A 26573-nucleotide genomic window follows, 5' to 3' on the forward strand; every position below is an offset into this window, starting at 1 on the left:
GGGTCTTGTTTAAGGCTGTCATGTCGTATTGTGAAACCTTCATCGATCCAGGTAGCAGAAATATAAAATGCAGTGCTGTGTTACCTTCAGGTCATCGTGTGAGATTTCTAGGACATTGGTGACATAGAAAGGGCCATGTTGAGCGCTGCTGGCTTCCTCCATGAGCTGGGTGTAGATGTAGCCGGCAGATGACATGATGACCACAATGTTCTTGCCCTCTTCGTTGAACAGGAAAGTAATGTCCCTGATCTTGGAGCTGGGCAGCAGGAAGTAGAAAGTCGGGCTCAAGGCATCCACCGAGAGGTCATAAATCTGTTGGAACAGAAGGGGCAGTTAGTAGTTTGGGGCCAACAAAAAGGGCTACAGTCAGAAGCTAGATGCATGCTGATGGACTAAAAGCCAATTGCTGGGAATCTCAAATGGGGAGAGCGCTGCAATGCTCAGGTCTAACTTCTGGGTTTCCCTTGGGGCATCTGGTTGGCCACTACGAGAACAGACTCCAGCTGGGTCAAAATGATGTGGCTAGACTGTCGATGGGGACAGACTACCACCAGGACATAACTCTATTGCTCCAAAGTCGGCAGTGTCTGCCCACATGTTATGGGGCCGGGTTAAAAAAAAAACTGCATTAATTTACAAGGCCCTTAGCAGCTTGGGTCCAGGATACCCAGCTGAGGAGCAGCACAATGGCAAACTTCTCTAGATCAGACCCTAAAAGGTCCCATCCTTTGCCCCCAACCTGTTTCCCAACTTCACTGCACCTTCACAAAATCCGCGGTGACGATGGCGAGCTCCGTCTGCGAGCCTGGCAGCCACACAGCTTTGATGATGAAGTTGCCCGTGGCCAGCTGAGGGTGAAGGACCAGGTGGTCGGAGACAGATCCAGAGCTGCTGAAGGTGAGCACATGGCAGTCCTGTCGAGAGAGAGAGAAATTGAAATAAACCGATTAAATGCTGGAGAGAATGCATAAGTTGTTAATATACCATCTTTTTTTGCTCTATAAGACTCACTTTTTCCCTCCTAAAAAGTAAGGGGAAATGTGTGTGCGTCTTATGGAGCAAATGCAGGCTGCCCAGCTATCCCAGAAGCCAGAACAGCAAGAGGGATTGCTGCTTTCACTGCACAGCAATCCCTCTTGCTGCTCTGGCTTCTGAGATTCAGAATATTTTTTTTCTTGTTTCCTCCTCCAAAAACTAGGTGCGTCTTGTGATCTGGTGCGTCTTATAGAGCAAAAAATACAGTACATAAACTGGAAAATGATTGATGGATTGCATGTATATCCCACTTTTTCTATAAGAAACTCAAGGTGGCGCACATGGTTGTTGTTCTTCTCAATTAATTCCCACAACAACCCTGTGAGGTAGGTTAGGCTGAGAAGTGAACTTCAGGGCCAAGTGGGGATTTGAACCCAGATCTCTCCCCGGTTCAAATCCCCCCAGGTTCTAACCACCACATGAGGCATCTCTTCTAGGCTGTCCTATGTTTACACTCTTTTACTATGTCAAGGTAGCTTTTTTGTTTTGCTTTTTTTAACTGGAGAGAGAAAATATTTTATCCCACTGCAATAAACGGACCCAATGTAGTCAAGAGAGGCAGCAGTGCTGTGGCCCCAGAGGCTGCTGCCATGCTTTTTACCTTCAGCCCACACACAGCTAGGTAGTCCTCCTTGCAAGGGTTCCCCGTCAGGCTCAGCACAGTGAAGGGAACCGGGGCGGACGCCAGGCGAGTCAGGGTCAGTTTCCGTTTGCTGGAATCGGCTTGCTTCAGCAACGCAGAGAGTTGCAAGACCGTGATCTGCATTTAAGAGCAAAATACGATCATGAGATGTTGCAGAGAGTGTGTGAGGCACTTTGGCACTTGAATGGGAACTGAACAGCCCAGAGCTGCCAGCTTCATCTCTACGGTACCATTATGTTCATGAAAGTTTCCCAGACCCCACTACAAGACTATGTAAAATGCACAGAGCTTTGTAAGGCAACAATGAGAACAGTCAAAATATAGCTAAGCTAAACAGTTGTGTTAAAGGGGGAAAGTATGTTTTTGTGAGACGCTACTGATAAATGGGAGCCTGGTAACGCAATAAAAAGAGAGACAACTGAGAATTTCAAGATAAGGAGCTGACTTTGTGCATTTACAGACCAGATAGTTCTTTATTTCTGTAGAAGGATCAACTGCTAAGTAAAAATATATGGCACCAACAAGCTATTTTATTATGCATATATATAATCAAACCTAAGATTATTAATACTCTAACGTATTTTGAACTTAATAGTTATTTATTTATTGAATTTATATCTCACCTTTTCTCCAGGAGCTCAAAGTGGTGTACCTGGTTCTCCACCTCCTCATTCAATTCCCACAACCATGCGAGGTTTAAGCTAAGAGACCATTACTGGCCCAAGGTCACCCAGAAAGCCTCAGCTTAATTGGGGATTTGAACCCTGATCTCCCAGGTCCTAGACCAGGGGTTGGCAACCTAAGGCCTGTGGGCCGGATGCGGCCCAATCACCTTCTCAATCCAGCCCACCGACAGTCCAGGAATCAGCATGTTTTTACATGAGTAGAATGTTTTATTTAAAATGCATCTCTGGGTTATTTGTGGGGCATAGGAATTCATTCATTTTTTTCTTCAAAATATAGTCCGGCCCACCATATGGTCTGAGGGACGGTGGACCGGCCCACGGCTGAAAAAGGTTGCTGACCCCTGTCCTAGACCAACACTCTTAAACACCATACCATATGCTGGCTCTCTGTTTGATGAAAGAAGCTCATGGGGCCATATCAAAGACTAGTCCTGCTCACAGCAGACCCACTGAAGTTGATGGACAGGACTAATTTTGTTTTCCTCATTTCAGCGGGTCTACTCTGGGTAGGACGAGCGTCATTCGTAGTGTAATACACATATGTGGAAGATGAAATAAAACGTACTGATTTTTAAAATGCCCACACACACACTGCAGGTGGCTGCCCCAAATGCAGATGCTTCCCTGCTCCGTCTAGACTCACCTTGCCCTTCTCATGGCTGACGGCCAGATGCTGGCGGCGCCCATGAGGCGAGGAAAGCACGCACATGGCCACTCGCCGCAGTACATGGGCGCTGATCAGCTGCCGGATGGTCTGGCCCTGGTCCCCGCTGTAGTTCATGCGGACGTTCTCAAAGGCACCTTCTTGGGAGCCGAGAGTTGGCACCTGAGGAAGTGGGCAGAGCACAGAAGAGGCCAAGCCAGTGAGCGGCGCCACGCCAGAGGAAGGAAGAGTCTCCGTTCATGCTTAATACTGGGCAGAAGCCATTACGATGAACTCTGCTTCCTCCCAGCTATGGCAGAAGTGCGTCTGGAGCCCTGCCAAGGCTGAAGTCAAAGCCTTTCAGAGGGGGCCCTTAAGCAGCGAGGCGTAAGTGGATAGCAAAAAGTTTTTTCTCCCACTCTCAGAACACTAGAATTTGTGAACAGCCCATGAAGCTGAACGCTGGGAGATGAGGAACAGATAAATAATAGGACTTATTCACAAGGTACAGAGTTAAAACTGTGGAACCTCGCTGCCATAGGAAGCAGAGATGGCCACCAACCTGGGCGGGTCCAAAAGAGGACTGGAAAAATTCATGGAGAGAAGGGCTACCGATGGCAACTAGCCATGATGACTATGCTCTGCTCCACAGCAGGAGGCAGCAATGCTTTCAAATACCAGTTGCTGGAAACCTCAAGAGGGAAGAGTGCTCTTGTGATCAGCTCTTATATAAAGCATGAAAGTAGAGAGTGAATGCCACCTCCTGTGCTCACACGTGTAGTGGTCTGGGGCTGTCGGGGGGGGAGGATCAAAGGCGTGCTACTATCTCTGCAATAGGGCCCCTGCTGATTGGAGCCTATTGGAGTGAAAGGAGGTGAGCTGGGCACTGGGGGTGGACTCCTGGGGTCCCTCTGGAGAAGGGAAGACTATTGAGGAGCTGCTGCCCTGTGTGCTTCAAAGGAAACCACAAGGTTCTTACCATCAGCTGATCTGTCATTTCCACCGTCTTGTCCAAGGTGTGGAGCTCACTGAGGGCCTGCTGGGCTCGGCTGCTGCTGCCCATGGCTGAGGCCTGCTGGAAGTTGACCTGGATGGCTTCCATGAGGAAGTTCAGCATGTCCAGCACCAGGGGAGCAAAGGAGAAGTTGGCCTGCAGCAAGATTGGTGGGGGGTGGGGAGAGAAAGGGAAACAGCCTTAGTGGCCTCCTTGCTCAAGGACTCTGGCAGCAAATCAAGTAAACAATAGGGAAGGGATATGGTTCAATGGGGGACACAGGTGGCACTGTGGGTTAAACCACAGAGCCTAGGACTTGCCGATCAGAAGGTCAGCAGTTTGAATCCCTGTGATGGGGTGAGCTTCCATTGCTCAGCCCCTGCTCCTGCCAACCTAGCAGTTTGAAAGCACGTCAAAGTGCAAGTAGATAAATAGGTACCGCTCTGGTGGGAAGGTAAACAGCATTTCCATGTGCTGCTCTGGTTTGCCAGAAGCGGCTTAGTCATGCTGACCAAATGACCCGGAAGCTGTACGCTGGCTCCCTCGGCCAATAAAGCGAAATGAGCGCCGCAACCCCAGAGTCGGCCACGACTGGACCTAATGGTCAGGGGTCTGCCTTGGATGTTGAAGGTCCCAGATTAAATCCCCGACCCTAATAAGGAATGACTCCTGGCTGAAACCTTGGAGAGCCACTGCCAGCGAGCTAGATGGACTAAGGGCCCGGCTCAGTATCGGACAGCTTTCAATTTAACTTAGAACTTCATTCTGAACCATGAGGACTAGACCAGGGGTCTGCAACCCGCGGCTCTGGAGCCGCATGTGGCTCTTTTACACCTTTGCCGCGGCTCCGGGGCGGATACTAGCGAGGGGAGGAGGCGCATTGTGCGCCCCGACACTCCCCACTGTGGCGGGCGCTGTACTGGCTGTGACGTCGCATGGGGGCGGTGCGTGCGTTAGTCACGCACCGTCCCGACGTCACCTTCCCGCCCGCTGTCAGATTGCGGCTCCGGAGATATATTTGTTTTAAATGTCGCAATGGTTTTGCGGCTCTCAGTTGTTTTTTTCTTCGAAAATGGGTCCAAGTGGCTCTTTTTGTCTTAAAGGTTGCAGACCCCTGGACTAGACTCTTACTTTATTTAGGGGAAGCTCAGTGGCAGAGTGCCTGCTTTGCATGCAGAAGGCCCACGGTTCAATCCAGGAAACATCTCCAGGAAGGGCTGGGGAAACACTCCCTGCCTGAAAGCCTGGAGAGCTGCTGCCAGCCAGTGTAGACAATACTGAGCTGGTTGGACCAATTACCCTAACTTGGCCTAAGGGAGTTTCCTATGTTCCTGATCTCAAGAGGCAGGTGCCCCCCAACTTCCCCATGGTTCCACCAGGCTCCTCCCTTGAGGAGAGAGGCCTTCAGCCCACCTGGGACTGCAGCTGCTCCCGGCAGCCCTCCACGTTCCGGCACAGGCTGCTCTTCTTGGGCTTTTCCTCGTCAGACCCTCCCCGCCCGTCGTTGAGGGAGGTTTTGGACTTGTCCGTGGGGGAGGTGCTGGAGTGCCGGACGACGCTCTCAGGGACGCGGGTCTCGCTCTGGAAGGCAGACTCCTTCATGGTGGAGCTCATGCCGCTGCTGGGCGTCCTCTTCACCAAGGCCTGCAAAATCAGGAGCAGGATTTCCGTGTGGTCAGGCTCACACACGGCATGTGGCTTCACCCCTGCGGCGTGCCGCCTGGGCTGCCACCAACAACACCCCACAGACACCCCCGATCACCAGAGAAGCGTACCAGGCAGCTGCCGTCCTCCTTTGCCCCACAGTCGCAAAAGAAAGAGCCGTACTTGGCATACGAGATCTCGTGGTCCTTGTGGCAAACCTTCGCACAAACGGTGCAGACCCCGACGCCGTCGACCATCTTGCAGGTGTGGCAGTGGTACCTGCAGAGCAAAGGTTTTTATTTCTTGAAAGCAGTCAGTTGTGTTTGCATGATGAATGGCTGCTGGATGACCAACACAGTAATGGGCACTTCCCCCTACCCTGGGTCACCAGGACAGGACTATCAGGCTGACAAATGCCACAAGACAACGGGTGACCACAGAGAAGCCCCCCAACTCAAAATTTCAAAATCAAGGGTGACTCACCAGTGTTGGTTCATGAATTCTTTCTGAGTGATGGTAAACGTACAAAGTTTGTTGCAGAGCGAGTCCTCATCCTACACACATACACACACCAGAGAGGAGAGGATAGGGACTTTTAGCTGGAAAGCTACACAGTCTTTCTTCAGACCAGTGTCAACACAATGGCTTTGTATTCACAACCAGCTGAAGAGGTATCAGATCTGTGGGCAATTCACTTGGCTGAATGCTCCTTTATTTTAAAAAAGCGATAAAATCTCTGCATGTAGAATAGTAGAAACTCGGGGAGAAGGCTAAACCCGAACCACCTTCTCCCAAATGCCCTACTTTTCTGCATATGAAACAGCCTTCATTCATGGAAATCCTCATGCATGTGGTACTTGAAAATTGTACAGTATGGGCACAGTTTTACCATCACATCTGTTGTTTTGGGAAGATTAAGAGCCCTTCTAAATTTAAATTCAACCAATCCCGAGTTAGCCTCACACAAAGGCAAAAAAGGAAGCCTTAAATGTAAGGGGTCTTTTACAATTTAGTGTTTTGTCTTCATAGAGCACTGACCATAGAGCACCTTTTCATAGAGCACAGTGAGCTCGCCACTTTGCTAGACCAGTTTGCCAAGTGAGTCTCAGGCCACCTACCGAGTCTTCAGCTTGGGAGTCCTCCTCCTCCACGGCCAGCTCCTCCACCCAGTCTGAGTCCACCTCAATGGCCCGCTCCTCCCCATCAACAGAGAGGTGGCTGGGGCCCTGCCCGCCGGTCTGGCTCAGGGCATTGGTGACATCAGCCAGGTAGGAGACAATATGGCAGGTGCATTCCAGGATAGTCACGTGCTGCAAGAGGTAAGAGGAGGAAGAGGCATTCAGTCACACAGATAGAGGCCTTTTCCACTAAATCCTGCTGCAACGTGACAGTCAGGCTGCAGCATTGACTCTGCTGAGAGACTCAGGCCTGTGGGCCTCTCTGTTCTGCCCCCTGGGACTCTCCACCGAGCATGTTCTCCCCAAGTGCTTTTGCCTGGCTGGAATATGTCCCTTGTTCCAAGAAGAAGTCTTCTCTCCACCACCCCACTGTGGATGGGCTGTAGCTCAGTGGTGGAGCACCTCTTTGCAAGCAGAAGGTCCTGGCTTCGATCCACAAAGGCATCTCCACGTAGGGCTGGAAATGTCCCCTGCCTGACACCCTGGAGAGCTGCTGCCGGTCAGTGCGGACCATACTGAACTAGGTGGACCAATAGTCTAACTCAGTGTAAGGCAGCTCACTGCCATGGCAAGTATTCAGATATACCTCCCAAGCCGATTCTATTAAACTGCACAAAGCAAAGCTGGGTTTCTCTGGACAGCATCCACCGGGGTAGACTCCCAGAGTAGACTGCCGGAGACCACAATGCTTTCCTCAAATGTTGGGCAAAAGTCACAATGACAGACTGAGCTCAAGATTCTCTATGCAAGGAAGGATCACCCTTGTGTTCAGGAAGGAGGCTCAATATTGCCCTGTCCTCCATCCTTTCTTCCCTGGCTCCCCCTTGGTGCTGCCTGATCTACAAGACCACAAGGGAATTAACTGCACATACCCCTTAAGCAAAGATAGGCGTTACCTTTCCATGCATGACGTTGGCATTCATTTTCTCAACGACGTTCTTCTGAGACAAGTATTTCTTGCTAGAACAGTGAGAGATAAAAAGAGTGGTTGGCGGGGAAGATGGCAGAAAATTGGCCTAGAATATTGGATCTCCAACCTAATCACAGGAATGACAAGTCCCAATGAAATATGGCAACATTTGGAATTTGTAATTTTAGCTCTGTACTTTTTCAGGTAGGATTTTGTCGTAACATCTAATTCAATGTATAGTCTCTTGAGAACATACTTTATTTTATGATGCAATGGCTGTGAACCCTGGTTGTTGTTTTGTTACCGCTGTCCCCCCCCCCATTTTCTTCTTACGTATTTCCTACCAGATCGTTATTCATAATGATAATTAAATCTTGAAAATCAAGTAAAAGAAAGAAAGAAAAGAAAAGAAGGCATGCCCTGCCCCAGTGGCACAGTTCACCGTTCCAGGTTATGGACAGGCAAACGCCTTTGCATCTCAATACAAACCATCCAATCACCTTAAGCCATTTCTGTTCAGGAGATGGAGAGGCTGACACACAAAACAAGACACTTCCCACCACCCTTCTTACCATCTGCTCAGCCAATCGACAGCGGCGCTGTGAAGCTGGAGGTGCCCTGCCCCTTGACCAGCGCTGGCCAGAGTGGCCATGACTACCATCAGCTCGGGAAAGCCAGTTCCGTCACCATTTGCCAGCATCTCCGTGGCCATCGGGATCAGGGTGCTCAGGAGGACAGTGCAGGCGCCTTCGCCGACTTGGCTGGAAAGGCAAGACAGTAGCGGCCCATCACACCGAGATCAAGTCATTCCCATTTACTTACTGCAGGGAGGCATCCTGACAGCTAATGCTTGTAACCACTTGAATCGAAACAGGGGTTTGGGAAGCTACGGGGGAGGGCAGCTGCTCAATGGCAGAGCAGCTGCTTTGAATGCGAACAGTTCCGGCTCCAATAGCCGGCAGCATCTCCAGGTAGAGCTGGAAATCTGCTCTGAAACCCTGGAGAGCCACTGCTAGTCCGTGTATGAATCACTGGTTCCCAAACTGTTTTCAGGGCCCCAGCACCCCCTAGGTTCCATGAAGTCATCCCCAGCGCCCCTTGCCCTACAAAAAGCATCATTCAGAATAGTGGCTTGAACGACCTGCTATGAAACTCAATTAACTGCACATTCATTCCAAATCCAATCAAAGCTATTCAGGTTAATCAATCCAGCAAACTGATGAACCTGATCCAGTGATACCAGCTTTTCAAAGTCTGCTAGGTGCAAGAGCCTCCGATATGATGCTTACTAACTACTTCGTTGTTGGTAACTTCTTAATTGCGGATAAGCCTGAGGAAGTGGCACCAGTTTCCCAATTTAAAGTCCCTTAGCAGGAGTCTTGCATCACAAACTCCTCTGCCTCTTAGAGCCCTCCTAGGTAATTCCACCCCCATCCTCAGGGGGCAGTACTGCCCACTTTGGGAACCACTGGTGCAGAGAGTACTGAGCTAGATAGACCAATGGTCTGATTCCATATAAAGCAGCTTCCCATGTGGCTAAAAACTAGAAGCTCCCTACCTGGATGGGGCCGGTCCACCTACCTGTTCTCTCGGACAATGTAGGTTGTCAGCAGCTGGAGCAGCTGCCTGTTCTCCTGCACCACCTCCAGCTGGTCAGACTCTTTCGGGGGTGAGGTGGTCATCCGGGTCAGCCAGGCCTGGAGGCGCACTGGCTCTACGCATGCCAGCTGGGCCAAGGAGCCGCACAGGCGCAGGAGGCTGGGGTTGGGGCTCTTCTCAGCTAGAAGAGGCAGAGAAAAAGAAGGTGGAACTGAGCAACCAGCAACCTTCACGGAAAGCCGAGAGGGGTCACAGTTCGGGGGCAGAGATTGTATGGATAAGATCCCAGGTTCAATCCGTGTCACATTGGGAAAAGGCTGGGGAAAGACTCCCTGCCTGAAGGCCTGGACAGCTGCTGCCAGCCATTGCAGACAATAGTGAGACAAGTGGTCCAGCAGTCTGACTCACTGTAACAGGCAGCTTCCTCTGCTCCTAAGACAGTTTCCCCAAGGGCTCACCAGCATTTATTTTACCAGGGGTGGGGGGAGAGAGAGAAAGAGAGAGAGAGAGAGAGAGAACCATCTATCCCAGTAGAGCCGCCAGCTGTCGTTGGACTACAACTCCTATCATCCCTGGCAAGCAGGACCAGTGTTCAGCGATGGTGGGAGATGTAGTTCAGCAACGGCGGGAGACCCAATTTTGAGAAGCACTGCTCTAGCCAAATACTGCAGGCTAAGATCACCTGCATTTTGCAACAAAGGAAAGTGAGTTATCTGATGAGTTTGCAGATGTCTGCAAGCTTATTTTGCAAACCCATCCCTGAGTGTTTCAAGAGATTTTTGCTAAGCCACAGTGTGTGTATAAAAGAGAGCTTGTAGAAATTAGGTAGCGGCTGCCTTGTTCCTTGAATTTGGGCAGACACAAAAGGGGAGAGGAAAAGAGAAGGCTGTGCTATCCTCCGAGGAGGAATGGATATAAGGGTTTTTCACATGATCTGACGCAACTGGGGCTGGCGGTATCTTCCCTCCATCCGTCCAACAGCCTCAGTAGTAGCTGAGGGAAGGGGAAGGTTTCAGATGGAACTGGGCCCATGCACCAACAACCGTGTTAAAGCAAGCACTTTGCCAACGTTCTGCCCAACGTAGCAAGCATTAAATGCAGCGAACAGTTTCTTATTCCTGTATAAGTCAAAACTATAGCCACAAAGCAGGACTGAGCAGGACCACTCACTCAGCTGGAAGAGCTTGGTGAAGAACTTCAGGACCCTGTTGCAGAACTTCGCCGAAAGGCTTTCGTTGGCTGTCGCCATCATGATCTGCACCAGTTCTCCACTGGTTCAAAAGGAACATTGGATAGAAGGCATTAGACAAGATGGCTGGTAGCCACACAATTTACGTTAAGTGTCACGAGCCTAAGAAAATGTTGGAATTTGCACGCTACATGCCATTAAGCCCCATTGATGGCAAAATGGAACTGCCATGTTTGGAGACAGCATAATATGGCAGATATATGGAATAGCAGATATATGGAATTTAGGTCCTTGTATTAATTTACAAAAGGGATGCGGGTGGCGCTGTGGGTTAAACCACAGAGCCTAGGACTTGCTGATCAGAAGGTTGGCGGTTCGAATCCCCGCAACAGGGTGAGCTCCTGTTGCTTGGTCCCAGCTCCTGCCAACCTAGCAGTTTGAAAGCACGTCAAAGTGCAAGTAGATAAATAGGTACTGCTCTGGTGGGAAGGTAAACAGCGTTTCCGTGCACTGCTCTGGTTCACCAGAAGCAGCTTAGTCATGCTGGCCACATGACCCGGAAGCTGTCTGCGGACAAACGCCGGCTCCCTCGGCCCATAGAGCGAGATGAGCGCCACAACCCCAGAGTCAGTCACGACTGGACCTATTGGTCAGGGGTACCTTTACCTTATTAATTTACAAAGCCCTGACCAACTTTGGTCCAGAGTGCCTCAGGGACTGCCTGAGCCCTTAAATTCCAGCTCAGTCGCTGAGACCACCTGTAGGGAGCATCCTTGGGTCATTATCAGAGTTGAAGGGGCTCATTTGACGACAATGATACAGAGCCTTCAGTTCAGGCACCTTTCATTTCATGCCTGCTGAAAACTTTTCTATTCTGTCAGGCCTATGCAGGTGATTAAGAATGAATCTTTCCATAACAGCTTATTTCTGATCTTAGGATTTATATATGGTTTTTCATGTGGTTTTTGTAAACCACTCTGGTTTTCTCTTATGAAAAGCAGTCTGTAACTATTTTTATAAATAAGTAAGTAAAAACGTAAATAAACAGGGGAAAAGACTTTGGCCTCCATTCCTCCACTTATGCTTTGCTTAGAGGCATCTGTCTGGGCCTCTTTCAAAACTAGATGGACATTTGCTTAGGCTCTTAGCGTATCTCCCAGCCTCCAAAGCTCCAGATGTTTTGGGACCACAACTCCCATCAACCCCAGTGTATACAGGTACTTATCATTCAAAATATCTGAAGGGCACCAAGTTGGCAGAGGGTGACACAGCCAGGGGTGATGAGCCCTGTTGAACTACAACTCCCATCATTCTTGGTCACCTGGCCAAGCTGCACAGCAGACAGGAGCTCGGCAGCACCTGAGCAGAAGGGCATGTCAGAAATGCGGAGGTAACAGGAAGGTGGATGGCCTTGCTCACCTCTCGGAAAAAAACTCTTCCATTGCTTTCCGGGCCTGGCTGCTTTCCAGTTGCTTTTCCAGATGCTGCAGACATTCTTCCAAGATGGATTCATCAAGGCCACTAAGGGAAGGGGAAATTGTTTTTTCCAGAGATGGGAACTTTATCTAGAGGCAGGTTAAGTCTTACCAAGCACAGGGCACATTTTTAACAGTGAGGAGGGCAGCATTGGTTATCCACTTGTGTTAATGGGAGGAACCCACTGCAGCCATGGCAGTTCAGCTTTAAAAAGTACAATATTTTTCGCTCTATAGGACGCACCCGACCATAAGACGCACCTAGTTTTAGAGGGGGAGAGCAAGAAAAAAAAAAATTCTCTCCAGCTCTGCGCAGCGCTCCTTCAGCGAAGCGGCAGGAGAAACGGAGCCCCTTCCATTTCTCCTCCTCCTTTGCTGAAGGAGCGCTGCACAGCAAGCTTCGTGTTGCTTTCGCTGAAGCCAGGAGAGCAAGACTCTCCTGGCTTCAGGGATAGCCGCCCGCTGCGCTCCGGAGGCTTCGCGTTGCTTTCGCAACCCCTCTCACTCTCCAGGCTTCAGGGATAGCCGCCCGAAACCTCCAGAGCAGTGCGTCTTATAGAGTGAAAAATACGGTAATTAGGCCAAGGGCCTATCTAGTCCAGCAGCATCTTCTCACAGTCGTCAATCAAATGCCTGTGGTAAACCCAGAGGTCCTTCTTCACACAGCACAGAGTTAAACTATGGAAGTCGCTCCCACAGGAGGGTGTGGTAGCCATGTTAGATTAAAGCCGCAGCAGGTTTTATTTCAGGGGGTTGGACTGGATGACCCGTGGGGTCCTTTTCCAACTCTACAATTCTATGCTAGTTGCTTAGAAATGCTCAAGGCCTTTCGAGGCCTTCTGATCTCATGAGCTGCATTCCCTCTGAGGGGAGAGGGGCAACAGGGCCCCACCTTTTTAGTGAATCAGCAGAACAACAAGGAGTTGCAGAAGAGACCCAGCTAAGACCAGTTCTGTGGTTCAGCTGTACAGAAACAGCTACACGTGTCACATTTAGATTTATCTGCACAAGGGATTTGCTCTGCTGAAACAGTATAAAAGTGCTTTGGAAAAGGATGCAAGCAACGGAGGACATTGCATTGCCTCCAGGGAAAGAACCGGGCATATATTTAAGCAACTGCCACCAACCTAGATGGCTTTAAAAGAGGACAAATCAAATTCACACAAGACCAAGGAGATGGCTTCTGATAGCTACTAGCCTGGTGGCTCTGCTCTGCTTCCACAGTCAAAGGCAGCAATGTTTCTGAGTAATAGTTGCTGGAAACCTCAGGAGGGGGTGTGCTCTTGTGCTCAAATCCTGCTTTTCGTCTTCCCACTGGCCCATCTGGTTGAGCACTGTGAGAACAGGATGCTGGACTAGACGGGGCACTGGCCTCATCCAGCAGACTCTTCTTATTGTTCAAGGCATTTAGGGCTGTGAAAGAATCCAAACCTGTTGGGGTCAGAGTGATTGGCCAGGATGTTGTAACAGCCCATGATCAATTTTTCATAGACACGTGACAGGAACTCGTCCGATTCCGCTGGGCCCAGGATCCTCTCGAGGGAGTTGCTGCTGATCTCTGCTACGCTCTCCGTGCTGGTCTCCAGGAGAAGGGGAAGCAGTGTGCGGATGACCTGGGGCGGGTTCAGTTCATCTGACCAGCTGGAGGTGGAGGGAGGGAAAAGAGGGCACTCAAAAGGCTGGTGAGGAAGGGGCCCGTAGCTCAGTAAAGGAGCACCTGCTTTGAATGCAGAAGGTCCCCAGTTCAATCCCCAGTCGGATCTCTAGCTAGGGCTGGGAACACCACCTGTCTAAAACCCAGGGGAGCTGCTCCTAGTCTGTGCAAGCAATACTGACTAGATGGGACCAATGGTCTTACTTGGTACAAGGCAGCGTTCTGTGTTCCTTCGTCTAAGGCAGCCTTTCTCAACCTGTGGGTCCCCAGATGTTGAACTACAATTCCCATCACCCCTAGCTAGCAAGGCCAGAGCTCAGGGATGATGGGAGTTGTAGTCCAACAACATCTGGCGACCCACAGGTTGAGAACCGCTGGTCTTAGGGAAGAGCCCTAGCTCAGTAGAAGAGGATCTGCAATGGTATCTCCAGGTAGGGCTAGGAAATGTCCCGTCTGGGGAGCTGCTGCCACTCAGTACTCAGATAGACAGACAGATGGCCCACCCCAAAGTGATGCCCATTGGTCTAGATGAAAGAGGGGCTGTCTGTGAACCAAACACATTTCAGCTTACACAATGAGGTCACCAGTGAGCCTGACCAAGGAGAGGAGGGTCCGCTTCAAGGAGGCCGCAAGGGGAAGGCTCTGGCTGCAGAGCGTGCCAAGGTGGGCGGCTTGCACCGCGCTGATGTAGCTCTCCGCTGGGATCGTGTCGTTGGCAAAAGCGTTGCGCTGGAAGCAAGCAAAAGAGCATCCTATGCTAGTCCTCCTCACCGTAGGCCCACTAAGTTAATTAACACGCCTCTCCCAGGTCCATTCATTTCAGAGTGTCTACTCGGAGTAAAACTGAGTTAGCTCCAACTCATTTGCTTTTGTTTTTTAAATACGGTACATTTCCTATACTGCCCTCTTCATTTAATGTTTATTCCAGGGCTATTTAGAGTGCACAATTAAGAGTGAGTAAAATATGCAAGAAAACGTTGTTTTTGAAAAAATCAGCAAATAAACACAATACAGTGATACCTCGGGTTAATAACTTAATTCGTTCTGGAGGTCCGTTGTTAACCTGAAACTGTTCTTAACCTGAGGTACCAGGCCGCCACCGCACGATTTCTGTTCTCATCCTGAAGCAAAGTTCTTAACCCGAGGTACTATTTCTGCGTTAGTGGAGTCTGTAACCTGAAGTGTCTGTAACCCGGAACACTTGACTCCCAGGGTGTATAAAATTTAAGGGGTTGTACCCAGGATTGGGCTACGCAGAGGAGATCCACTGAAATGAATGGTCCTAAGTCAGGCATGTCCATTCATTTCAATGGGTGTAACTCCGAGTAGGACTTAGTTGGCTACAGCCCTAAACTAAACAGCCCAAGGGAGTGTTTCAAAATCCAGATTTGGGTGGGTGAAAATACAGGCGAGAAAGCTGCTTCTTTTATGGCCACCAGCTGCAGCTGTATGAAGAAGACTCAAAAGGCTTCCACCGCAATGGCTACAATCTGCCTCCGTGATTAGAGAAAGTGATGCTTCTGAATACCAGTTGCTGGAAACTGCAGGAGGGAGGGTGGGTCTTGTGTGTGGATTCTGCTGGCGGGGGGATTCCCCCATCGAGGCATCTGATTGGCCACTGTGAAACAGGATGCTTCACTAAATGGGCCACTGGCCTGATCCAGCAGGCTCATCTTATGGTTCTTATCACACCATAAGGCAAGGTTTTGCTTTAAGGATAGCTGTCCTACAGCTGCTTTTTGGGGGGCTGGTCAAGTTAAGTTTTAAGCACCTTTTCCCCCTTCACCTCCTAGAGAGAGAGACCTCGTAGCTAGCTTTTTTAAAAAAAAATAATGTGGTAGTGCTCTGCTGAGTTGTTGTTTTTTTAATGTATTTTTATTAAAGATTTTCTTGAAGAGAGAGACCTCATAGCTAGCTTGAGAGATGTGTTTGTTAGGATATAGTTCCTTTCCACCTTAAAAGGGAACAGGCATGACTGTTGTGTGTCACATGCCTGTTTACTTCCAGCACAGTCTGCTGGGAACTTCTGTTTGTATATTGGTTTTGCTTTGCTGCTGTTTGCTTGGAAAAGAAGGGAAGCAGACATGTTTTTCCTTTGTTCCTGAACTATGCTGAATAAAGTGCTGTAAATGATGCTCAAACATGTCTCTGTCCGCCACTTCCGTTGTGAGGATTTATTCACTCTGCTGATAAGAGCGTGCCGAGTCTCTAAACGTATCTCAGGCTTGTGTCGCTGATTGAAGCTGCACCGGGAACTGGAGATTGCCCAGCTTCCGGCCGGTGGCTGGAGCCAGCTGGGGGCCTGCCAAATGCACCCGTCTCCCCGGCAGTATCCCAACAGTGTTAAGCAGAAGAGGAGATTAAACCAATGGATGAGCCTGCCATCTAGTGGGCAGAGAGGAGAGCTCACCACCATAAAGGTCCATATAATAATAATATTTATAAAATTGGACTTACCCATGAGCCAATGTTTGGGAATTCATTGGTGTGGATGTTGTTCCATGATTCGCACAAAGACTGCACAGCTGAAGGCAAGTTCTGGACAAGGGCTGGCCCTGCTCCACAGAAGACCGGCAAACAAGAGACACACTTTCAGGGCACGAAGTCAAACTCCACCCAGGAACTTCATGGAGTTGGAGAGGCTCCAAGCTCAGCTGCTCGCTCACCCCCTCCCCCAACCAAATGGAGATGCTGGAGATTGAATCCAGGGCATTTTGAACGCATGTGCTCTACGTACGGAGGAGCAGTAACATCATCTGGGAATGCAATCACAGTGGTGCAGCCACACCAGGAAAGGAGGGCAAAAAACAGCTTACCTAAAGTGTTGGATTTGCATCGGCTGGAGCCGATAGCCAGGACGGCGGCGTAGCCCTGTAGCTTCTCCTCTGTGGGCTTGTTCTCAGAAGCGCCTTCTTCCGAGAGGCTCTGCAGTAAGTAAGACCTGCACCAGGGACAGGGGAGGGGAGGTTGGGAGTTCCAGATTCAGACTTTTGGGGGTCTCTGAGAAAAGATATCTCCCTCTCTCAAAATACTAGAACTCCAGGCCACCTGAAGAAGCTGAAAGCGGGACGATTCAGAGCAGGCATAGTCAAACTGCGGAACTCCCTCCCACAAGAGGCAATGATGACCTCCAACTTGGATGGTTTTAAGACAGGATTGTATAAATTCATGGAAGAGTTCAATCTTTTAACATTGTCTTTTATGTATTATGACTTTGCTGTTGATTATCGTCTAGTAATTATTTCCTGTAATAGCTGAAAGTGAATTTTTGTTTCACTGTTATTTGCTGATATTCCAAGGGTTAATTTTATAGTGCAATATCTTATTCTAAATTGATCGTTGAACATGACTTTATTTGATGTAAGTTGCTTATTTTAAAGTCATATTTTTATTATGACTTATTTGCACTGGATCAGAGTGGCATAGGATATGTGCTTTTTGTTGTGAATTGTGCTTTTGTCTACGGTTTGTAAACTGCCTCGCGTGTATCGATATAGAAAGGCGGTAAACAAATTAAAAGTGAAATGAAAAATGAAATGAAATGAAGGCTAATGATATGGTCCATCTCCACTGTTGGAGGCAGTAACACTACTGAATACCAGCTGCTGGGAATCACAGGTGTGAAGAGTGGGCTGCTGCATTCAGGACTTCCTTAAGGGCTTCCCTTAATGGGCATCTGGTTAGCTGTTGTGAGAACAGGTTGCTGGAGTAGATGGGCCCTTGGGCCGATTAGGCAGGGCTCTTCTTATGTTCTAAGGCAGGTTTTCCCCAACTTGGATCTCTAGCTGTTTTTGAACTACAACTCCCATCATCCCTAGCTAGTGGGACCAGTGATCAGGGATGATGGGAACTGTAGTCCAAAACCAGCTGGCGACCCAAGTTGGGGATCCCCTGTTCTAAGACTATTTATTTATTTATTTATTTATTCATTCATTCATACACACATACATACATACATACCCCGCCCATCTGGCTGGGTCTCCCCAGCCACCCTGGGCAGCTTCCAACAAAGTTTAAAAATACATTAAAATGTCACACATTAAAAACTTCCCTGAAGAGGGCTGCCTTCAGATGTCTTCTAAATGTCAGGTAGTTGTTTATCTCTTTGACATCTGGTGGGAGGGCGTTCCACAGGGTGGGCACCACTACCGAGAAGGCCCTCTGCCTGGTTCCCTGTAGCTTTGCTTCTCACAATGAGGGAACCGCCAGAAGGCCCTCGGAGCTGGACCTCAGCATCCAGGCAGAACGATGGGGGTGGAGACGCTCCTTCAGGTATACTGGGCTGAGGTATACAACCCTTCCAGGAATACGATGCAGCCCACTTACCTGGTGAAGGTGGCATAGGTGTCAATCAGCTGCAAGGTAGCCGGGAGCAAGTTCTTCGTGATCTCAGACGACTTGTGGGGGTCAGTCTCAGCGGCCAGCTTGGAGAAGTGCTCGTCAAGGGAGACCTGGACCTTGGAAATGGCGGCGTCCAGGGTATAAATCGACTGCAAGCTGGGGATCTCGTGCAGCCTAAGGATGGTGGTGCAGTCGATCCCACAGAACGAGGAGATCTTTGGAAAGAATGGCAGCAGTTATTTTTACTGGGAACTTTTGGATCCCAAACCTTCCCTCCTAGCAGGCTTGGGGTGGCTTGCATGGAGCCAACTTGTTTTATTCTCAAAATCGAACCCTGCAATAGCACGTTAGGTTAAGAGAGATTTGCCTGAAATCACCCAAATGAGTTTCACAGGCAAGATAGGATCAGGATTCTGGGTCACATTCTAACTTGGTCTTTGCTAACCGGGTGCCAACAGCTGTGCTGGGCAAGTTTGATTCAAAAAGATGTCTGAAACATCTGGATATTGCCAGGTCGTTCTATTATTATTGTTACCCTCCATGGAAGATTCAGGACAGACAAAAGGACTTGTCAACCCAGTGCATAGTTAAACAACAGAACTCCCTCCCATAGGAGGCAGAGATGGCTGCCAACTTGGAGTGCTTTAAAAAAAGAGGATTGGACCAATTAACGAGAGAGGATATGGTTATCAGTGGCTCCTAGTATGGTGGCTATGTTCTGCCTCCACAGCTCGATGCTGCTGGAAAACCACAGAGGGCAAAAGTGCTCTTGCGCTTGGGTCCTGTTTGCAAGTTTGCTACAGGCACCTGGTTGGCTACTATGAGAACAGGAGGCTGGGATACACAGGCCATTGCACTGATCCAGGATGTTCAATATGTTCTTGTGTACCTAAGTCCTCTCACTACCCTCTGCACTGCATCAGAGCAGGTAACAAAAACCCAGCTGCCGCCACTAGTTCTATGCACCTCAACACACACCTGTCTGGCAAAGTACTCCTCTGCTATTTCCACGTCGTACTTCACACAGCTGCACTTGACCGAGGTCAGCTCAACGAGAGAAGTGGCATGTTCAGATTTCATGCCCTGCTTAACAAGGTGATCCTAAGCGAAAGGAGGAGAAAACAAAAAGAGACAATACACCGTGAGAAAGAGAACTGCAACAGGCCTGAAGCATCTCTTACGCTGAAAGGTAATTTCATGAAAAGTGCATGCCATAGTGAATCAAACAGGTAGCTTCCGGGGTCTCAGCAGCGCATGAGAAGAGAGAGTGGCTGTGTTTGACCACAACGCTTAAGCATTACAGTGGTACCTCTGGTTACGTACTTAATTCGTTCCGGAGGTCCGTTCTTAACCTGAAACTGTTCTTAACCTGAAGCACCACTTTAGCTAATGGGGCCTCCCACTGCTGCCGTGCCGCCGCGCAATTTCTGTTCTCATCCTGAAGCAAAGTTCTTAACCCGAGGTACTATTTCTGGGTTAGCGGAGTCTGTAACCTGAAGCGTATGTAACCTGAAGCGTATGTAACCCGAGGTACCACTGTATTGTGTTATTATTGTTCCATCTCTGGAACACTCTCCCACATGTAAGATTGGCTGGTGCCAACATTGTCAACTTTTCAGCACCAGGGAAATATATTTTTTTGCCGTTCCATGTATGGGGGCAGTGGCTATTTTATGTGTTCATCCTGTTGCTGGGGGAGGGAGGATATTCTTATTTTGTAACTAAACAGCTGTTGTTTAACAGTAGCTTGAGGAAACAACCAAAATCCAACAAGCTGTGGTTAATCTTAACTATAGTTTGCTAAAACAACAACAATTTATTTGTTCCCTGCCCATCTGAATGGGTTGCCCCAGCCACTCTGGAAGGCTATAGGCTGGGAGGCTATTTCTAACCATGGTTTATTTAGCTGCCTTGTTTCAGCAAACCATAGTTATAATTAATGACAGTTTTGACTTTGGAGATACAGTGGTGCCTCGCAAGACGAAATTAATTCGTTCCGCAAGTCTCTTCGTCTTGCGGTTTTTTCGTCTTGCGATGCACGGTTTCCCATAGGAATGCATTGAAAATCAATTAATGCGTTCCTAGGGAAACCGCCTTCAGACCAGGTCCGGGGACAGTCTGTCCCCGGACCTCTTCTGAAGGCTGCGGGGGGGGGGAAGGGCTTTTCTTCCCACCCCCAGCATTTTAAAATACCCTGGGACAGCGGAGGACATCTCCGCTGTCCGGGGCGATCTTAAAATGCTGGCGGGCGGCATTTTAAAATCGCCCCGGACAGCGGAGGACTTCTCCGCTGTCCGGGGCGATTTAAAAGCCCCTGGGAAGGCAGGCAGGGGGGACAAAGACTTTCGCCCCCTGCCCGCCTTCAGAAGGTGTCCCCGCCCCCCCTCCCCACTTCGGAACAGCTTTCCGAAGTGGGGCGGCTGGGGCAGGTGTCCCCACCCCCCCTCCCCACTTCGGAACAGCTTTCCGAAGTGGGGCGGCTGGGGCAGGCGTCCCCACCCCCCCGCCCCACTTCGGAACAGCTTTCCGAAGTGGGGCGGCTGGGGCAGGCGTCCCCGCCCCCCCTTCGGAACAGCGTTTTAAAATGCTGGGGGTCGGGAGCGAAGCGCTGCCGACCCCCAGCATTTTAAAACCTCCCCGGGACACGGGGAGATTTTAAAATGCTGGGGGTCGGCAGCGCTTCGCTCCCGACCCCCAGCATTTTAAAATCTCCCCGGGACAGGGGGAGATTTTAAAATGCTGGGGGTCAGCAGCTAACGCTTCGCTCCCGACCCCCAGCATTTTAAAATCTCCTCGGGACAGAGACTTCTCTGCTGTCCCTTGGAGATTTTAAAATGCTGGGGGTCGGCAGCGAACGCTTCGCTCCCGCCCGCCAGCATTTTAAGATCGCCCGGGGCAGGCGGGGGGGGGAGGCAGGCGGGGGGAGCAAAGACTTTTGCCCCCCGCCGGCCTTCAGAAGAGGTCCTCTTCTGAAGGCCGGCTGTGGGCGAAAGTCTTTGCTCCCGACCGCCAGCATTTCCCTATGGGCTTTCGTCTTGCGATGCAAGCCCATAGGGAAATTCGTCTTGCGAAGCGCCTCCAAAACAGAAAACCCTTTCGTCTTGCGGGTTTTCCGTCTTGCGAGGCATTCGTCTTGCGGGGTACCACTGTAACAGCTAAGCTGTACATAATCCTAAAGTAGGACTTCTTACAGCTCACTTGCAGGAGGGAAGAACAAGTCTGCCTTGGTGTAACTGTAAACCATGGTTTAGGGTAAAGGTAAAGGTACCCCTGCCTGTACGGGCCAGTCGTGTCCGACTCTAGGGTTGTGCGCCCATCTCACTTAAGAGGCCGGGGGCCAGCGTTGTCCAGAGACACCTCCGGGTCATGTGGCCAGCATGACGAAGCTGGTCTGGCGAGCCAGCACCAGCGCAGCACACGGAAACGCCGTTTACCTTCCCGCTATAAAGCGGTACCTATTTATCTACTTGCACTTAGGGGTGCTTTCGAACTGCTAGGTGGGCAGGAGCTGGGACCGAAAGACGGGAGCTCACCCCGCCGCGGGGATTCGAATCGCCGACCATACGATCGGCAAGTCCTAGGTGCTGAGGTTTTACCCACAGCACCACCCGCGTCCCCAAACCATGGTTTAGCTGTATTTATTTATATGTGTCGACTCCAATAAACCAAAAAAGTCTCAAAGACTTACAATGAAAGGAAAATGCAATACGTGGCGAACACAACCATTAAAACAATGCTACACAGTGGATCACTGGATGTGGACAAGCAGGGATAAATGGGGATGATTCCATCTAGACGACCTACAAAACCTGAAGTTCTCAGGCCATGTGGAGCAGCTACCTTGATCCAGCTGACATAGGTGGGGATACGCAGACGGGAAGACCAGCGCAAGGTGTGCAGGATGTCACACTCGCTCATCTCAGGGCTGTTCATCGCCAGCTGGTTCATGTAGTTCTTGGAGGGTGGCAAGATGCCCAGGATCCGCCAGAGGATCAAGAAGTAGTATTGAAGCGCACAGGCCTCCTGAGCAAAAGAAGAAGCAAGACAGAATTAGCCAGCTGCAGTTCTGTTACAGCTGTCCAACCCTCAGGGACTAAAACTGAAAGGGAAGCCAAAGGCAAGGAAGCCTAATCGATATAGAAAGCCCTGCAGAGGGACATAGGAAGCATCCTTCTATTGAGTTGGCCCATCGGTCCAGCCAAGAGCATCCTTGCCTATACTGACTGCCAGCGGTTCTACAAAGTTTCACAGGCAGAGGTCTCTCCCAACCCTACCTTCCGGAAATGCCAGGGATTGAACCAGAAACTTTCTGCAAGCAGAACACATGTGCAGCCATAGTATATGACCCTTCCCTCTCATACAAATCTCATGTCTTGGGCAAATGAGGGAACCCAGAACCTTCTGTGAGGATGGCTCACATCATCATGCCAGTTCAATGACCAGCCTCAAACAGGGCTCTACTGTCTACTCAAGACCACCTTTGCTTATTGCCGCACTAGGTCCCACAACTGAGCCACATTGCTGCCGCCTGCCCCACCTGTAAGCTGCACAGTGCAAAAGATGAACCACCACTGCCAAGAGACTCAAAGGACAGATCGGCAGCTGAGCTCCCTGCCAGATTCATCCAGTGAAACAAATTCAAGTTTATCTGGAGACGGCAGCAGAAGAACAGCCACATCAAAGCCTGGCTCAGGAGCCAGGGGTGCCCTTACCAGTGCGGTGACATTTTTGTTCTCCTTTCTTCGGAGGGTGTCGAACTGGGAGCCAGCAGCCAGCAGCGAGGTGAGGGCCGAGTACAAGTCATCGTATTTTGTGGCCTTCGCAAACAAGACCTCGCACACCTGAAAGAGAAGCAGAGGAGTCCCAACTGTTTCACTGTGGCTTTGCTCCACTCGCCACCCTGGTTCAGAGGATCTGCTAAAAGTACAATTTTGCCCCCACAGGAAAAATGCCTTCCTTTAGGCCAGCGGGTCCCAAAGGAGGAAATGGGGAGAGCTGAGAGGCAAGGGGGAGGCAGTGAGGGACAGGAGGTATAAAAAGACTTTGAAAAGCTGGTATTGATGGATCAAGTTATTTGTTGAATTAACTGGATTTTGAATAAATGTGCAATTAACTGTTAACTAACTGTAAAGCTTTTGAATTTTATTGTGTTATTATCTTCCTTAGCGGATTATGCAAACCACTGTACTGAATAATGCTTTTTTATAGGGAAGAGGGTGTTGGGAATATTCCATTCCACCTTAAGGAGTAGACATGGAACTGTTGTGTGTCACATGTCTGTTTACATTCCTGCACAGCTTGCTGGGAACGTCCATTGTGTGTATAGCTTTTGCTTTTGACTGTCTCTCTGAGAAGACAAAGAGAGAGATGACTTGTTTCTTTGTCCTGATTTATGATTAATAAATCTGTAGTTGTAGTGTGCTTCCACAAGCCTCAGGCCTATTCTGTGTGCACAGTTCACTCTGCTGGCATAGTGTGCCCTGGTTTTGAAGCCTGGGTCACTGACTTATGTCAGAGCAGAGGCCAATGGGTCTTCGCAGCGGGACAGCTGGAAGGAGACAACCCAGCTGGGGCTAGCCAGCTGGCTTTGCAACCCTCTTAACGTGGGTTAAGACCACACCCTCAAAAGAGAAAAAGCAGTTATTCTAAGTTTGGGAAACACAGCTTTAGGTCTCGCACACTGTACGTGCACACTCGCACACTGTACGTGCAATGATCCACTAGGGCCCGCAGTTGGTACCAAGCCAGCTGCCAAACACTGTTGGACATCACCAAGGAAGCCTTGCCCATTGTAGCAAAATTCAAGCCCTACAGGGGTGGGAGATGCTTATAGGTACCGTGTTATCAAGGCGGTTCAGATCGTCCTCTGGTGCTTCCGGTGAGAGAATGCAGTAGAATCTGGGTTGGGGGGCTGCATCTGGGAGAAACAGAACAATTCAAAGGACTGGGTTATTTTACGTTTCCTCCAAGGGAACACAGAAACACAGATGTAAGTGATCTTTGAAACCAGGACAGCTAGGCTTTCAAATGCCTCAATAGGAGATGGGAAGCAGGGCTCACTGTCAGCTTTGCCAAAGCTCAGCTCCATCAGGCACCTCCTGAACTGTGCTAGCTGATCTTTATCAAAACAACTGCTTAAAAAATGGCGGCCCAAGTTCCTTTCTTTCCTGCCCCCTTTCCCCATGTGGGTTGTTTTTTTTTTAAATTGTAAACTGATTGTATTTAAAGCCACTCTTGTGGAGGCTTTTCAGCTGAAGAGAAGAGAAGATACACTCATCAGCTCCATCACCATGGTGAATTAAAACAAAAACAACAAAAAGATTTGCTGCACTTGGAAAAGTCCTAAAATAAGCTTGGAACTGTTTGAATGCCACTAACCATCGAGGGAAACCATACCTCCACCAGCTTACTCAAGAGACCCACCTGATGAGCAGTGCTTGGCCCAGTTCTCTTCCACTTCCTTGAACCCGTGGTAGAGGGGAGAAGAGGTTCGCCGACTGCCATCCTGGGACCCGCCAGCCCAAACAATGGGTGGGGTGAGCAAGTTGTATTGCACCTAAAAAGGCAAGCAGAGGGAGGACAGATGTGAGGGGAGCAAAGAACAACGTCAGTTGGGTTGGCTGCTCATCACAGAATCACAGAACTATAGAGCTGGAAGGGACGCCCAACGGTCATCTAGCCCAACCCGTGTGCCACAATGCAGGAATCGCAGTTAAAGAATCCCTGGCCTGAGGACTGCAGCAGAGCAGCAGAGCAACACCCATCCACAGTGCTCACCTGTTCGAACAGGTACACCGGAACCTTTGAATATTGGTGAAGCAGGTAGTCGAAGACCAAGAGGAGGCGGGCCAGGAGAAGAGGGACGCAGCTCAGCTGCGAATCCAGGTTGGCCATCAGCTCCAGGATGGTCTGGATGCAGAGAGTCAAGACTGACCGGCGGCCTTTCTCGGAGAAGCTGTGGAAGATCAGCAGGAGCAGCTGGAGGTGCTCGACGTTCAGGTCCTCGGTGTCGCCAGGGAGCGTCCCCTGCATGGCATTCTGCTTCAGGGTGCCCACAAACCTGCCAAGGGGGGAAGGGAAGAAGCAGGGAATGGGTCACAGCAAAGCAAGGAGCTCAACAGCACCAGGTACAACTCTGGCATATGACAAAAGCTATACAAGGAAGGTCCTGACTTCGGAAGATTCCATCGCTTTGGGGCTGCCCTCCCCTGGACTGCCACCCCCGAATGTCTGAGGGTGGTGGAACTACCAAGCAGGGGCTTTAAGGTCTACCAACGCATCTGAAGAAGCAGGACTCCAATCTTAACATATATAAGGGACACAGCGGCATGGGAGGAAGTTGAGGATTATCCCGGTGAAGATACTAGTTGATGAGACCCGTTGTTTCTCATTCAGCAAGGCCTTGACTACAGCTCTCCTTTACCCCTTTGCTCACCTCTCCCAAACCTTCAGGCATTCGGGCACGTCAGGGTCTCCTTGGGTGCTCGCTTTGTGCTGCCAGATGAGGAGGAGCCGAGAGAGGACAGACAAGCTCTGTGGGTGGATGTAAAGGGGCCAGGGGCCTTCGGAGAAAGGGGCCACGCCCAGCTGCTGCAGGAGAGTGCTCTGGCAAGAAGGGAAAAATAAGTGCCTGCATGAAGTCCTTCAATAAAATCTAAACAACTGCTGCCTTTGTCAGCATGGAGGTGCCAAAGGTAACACAATCAAGCTATCAGTAAGAAAAACTAACAACAATTTAACACTATAGAAAGTCAAAATGGCAATTAACCTAAAAACAGATTTAAAAACTCACACCAACTTTCTAAACAACTGGATAGGCTTGTCTAAACAAGAATGTTTCTAGCAGGGGCCAAAAAGAGTATGATGAAGGCAGCTGCCTAGTATCAAGAAGCAGGGAGTTCCAAAACGTAGGTGCTGCCACACTAAAAGATCCAGTTCTTACAAATACAGTGTGAGTGTTATATGGCATCTGTAAGATGCTGTGGATTGAACCTGTAACCTTCTGCATGCAAAGCAGATGTACTACCACTGAGCTCCTATCATTGTCCTTGACCACTGGACCATGCTAGCTGCTGTGAGCTGGAGTCCAATGGTTCCTTGAAGGCCACAGATGGCTCCACAACTCTGTTCTAGATTCAACTTGGCCATCAAATTTTCAGACATTAACACCACCCCACCATTCCCCCATGCTAATTTATAAACTTCTGGCCCTGGCTTTCCTAAGAGGTGGGGAGCCTTCTAGATCCTTCTTATTACTAGCCCCACACACAATGCAAGACTCACTTGCAAAGTGGGGGACTGTAGATCCGAGGTCACCAAGGAGTGGTTGAAGTGGTACAGTGCAGCAGCAAATTCCTCCTCCTCTGTGGTACCTATGACAAAGGGCAGAGTCAGCTGGTTATCCCAGGATCCCACCACTTCACACAAAATAAACAGAAACCCGACATAGCTAAACGGAACCTCTTGGTTGAGGTGGTGTCAGAAGGCTGCACTTTGCTTACAATTACACTCGTCCATCTTTGATCTTCAGCCAGAACTTTTAAGTGACGAAAGACGCCACCAAAGATGGCCACCCCCTCTGT

The 26573-nt window shown here is 49.7% G+C and overlaps 1 protein-coding gene across 8 annotated transcripts in view; it reads right to left on the bottom strand.

Annotated features, from left to right (window-relative positions):
- Positions 1 to 26573, bottom strand: part of UBR4 (ubiquitin protein ligase E3 component n-recognin 4) — a 139763-nt gene that overhangs the window by 95035 nt on the left and 18155 nt on the right. For all 8 annotated transcript variants that reach the window (XM_082229604.1, XM_082229603.1, XM_082229601.1 and 5 more), the window contains exons 17-43: positions 26275 to 26363; positions 25427 to 25596; positions 24769 to 25051; positions 24415 to 24547; positions 23829 to 23908; positions 22704 to 22832; positions 21832 to 22014; positions 18970 to 19092; positions 17977 to 18206; positions 16467 to 16591; positions 16108 to 16205; positions 14222 to 14379; positions 13428 to 13637; positions 11941 to 12042; positions 10503 to 10603; positions 9315 to 9513; positions 8306 to 8494; positions 7720 to 7783; positions 6764 to 6955; positions 6129 to 6199; positions 5777 to 5924; positions 5415 to 5645; positions 3987 to 4157; positions 3008 to 3190; positions 1637 to 1795; positions 762 to 914; positions 85 to 312 (exon numbers count right to left, since the gene is read on the bottom strand). In XM_082229604.1, the coding sequence (XP_082085730.1) occupies positions 85 to 312; positions 762 to 914; positions 1637 to 1795; positions 3008 to 3190; positions 3987 to 4157; positions 5415 to 5645; positions 5777 to 5924; positions 6129 to 6199; positions 6764 to 6955; positions 7720 to 7783; positions 8306 to 8494; positions 9315 to 9513; positions 10503 to 10603; positions 11941 to 12042; positions 13428 to 13637; positions 14222 to 14379; positions 16108 to 16205; positions 16467 to 16591; positions 17977 to 18206; positions 18970 to 19092; positions 21832 to 22014; positions 22704 to 22832; positions 23829 to 23908; positions 24415 to 24547; positions 24769 to 25051; positions 25427 to 25596; positions 26275 to 26363 (4202 nt within the window). The remainder of the gene's footprint in view (positions 1 to 84; positions 313 to 761; positions 915 to 1636; positions 1796 to 3007; positions 3191 to 3986; positions 4158 to 5414; positions 5646 to 5776; positions 5925 to 6128; positions 6200 to 6763; positions 6956 to 7719; positions 7784 to 8305; positions 8495 to 9314; positions 9514 to 10502; positions 10604 to 11940; positions 12043 to 13427; positions 13638 to 14221; positions 14380 to 16107; positions 16206 to 16466; positions 16592 to 17976; positions 18207 to 18969; positions 19093 to 21831; positions 22015 to 22703; positions 22833 to 23828; positions 23909 to 24414; positions 24548 to 24768; positions 25052 to 25426; positions 25597 to 26274; positions 26364 to 26573) is intronic.

This window comes from Podarcis vaucheri, assembly GCF_965113315.1.
Source record: "Podarcis vaucheri genome assembly, chromosome: 7".
Taxonomy (NCBI): domain Eukaryota; kingdom Metazoa; phylum Chordata; class Lepidosauria; order Squamata; family Lacertidae; genus Podarcis; species Podarcis vaucheri.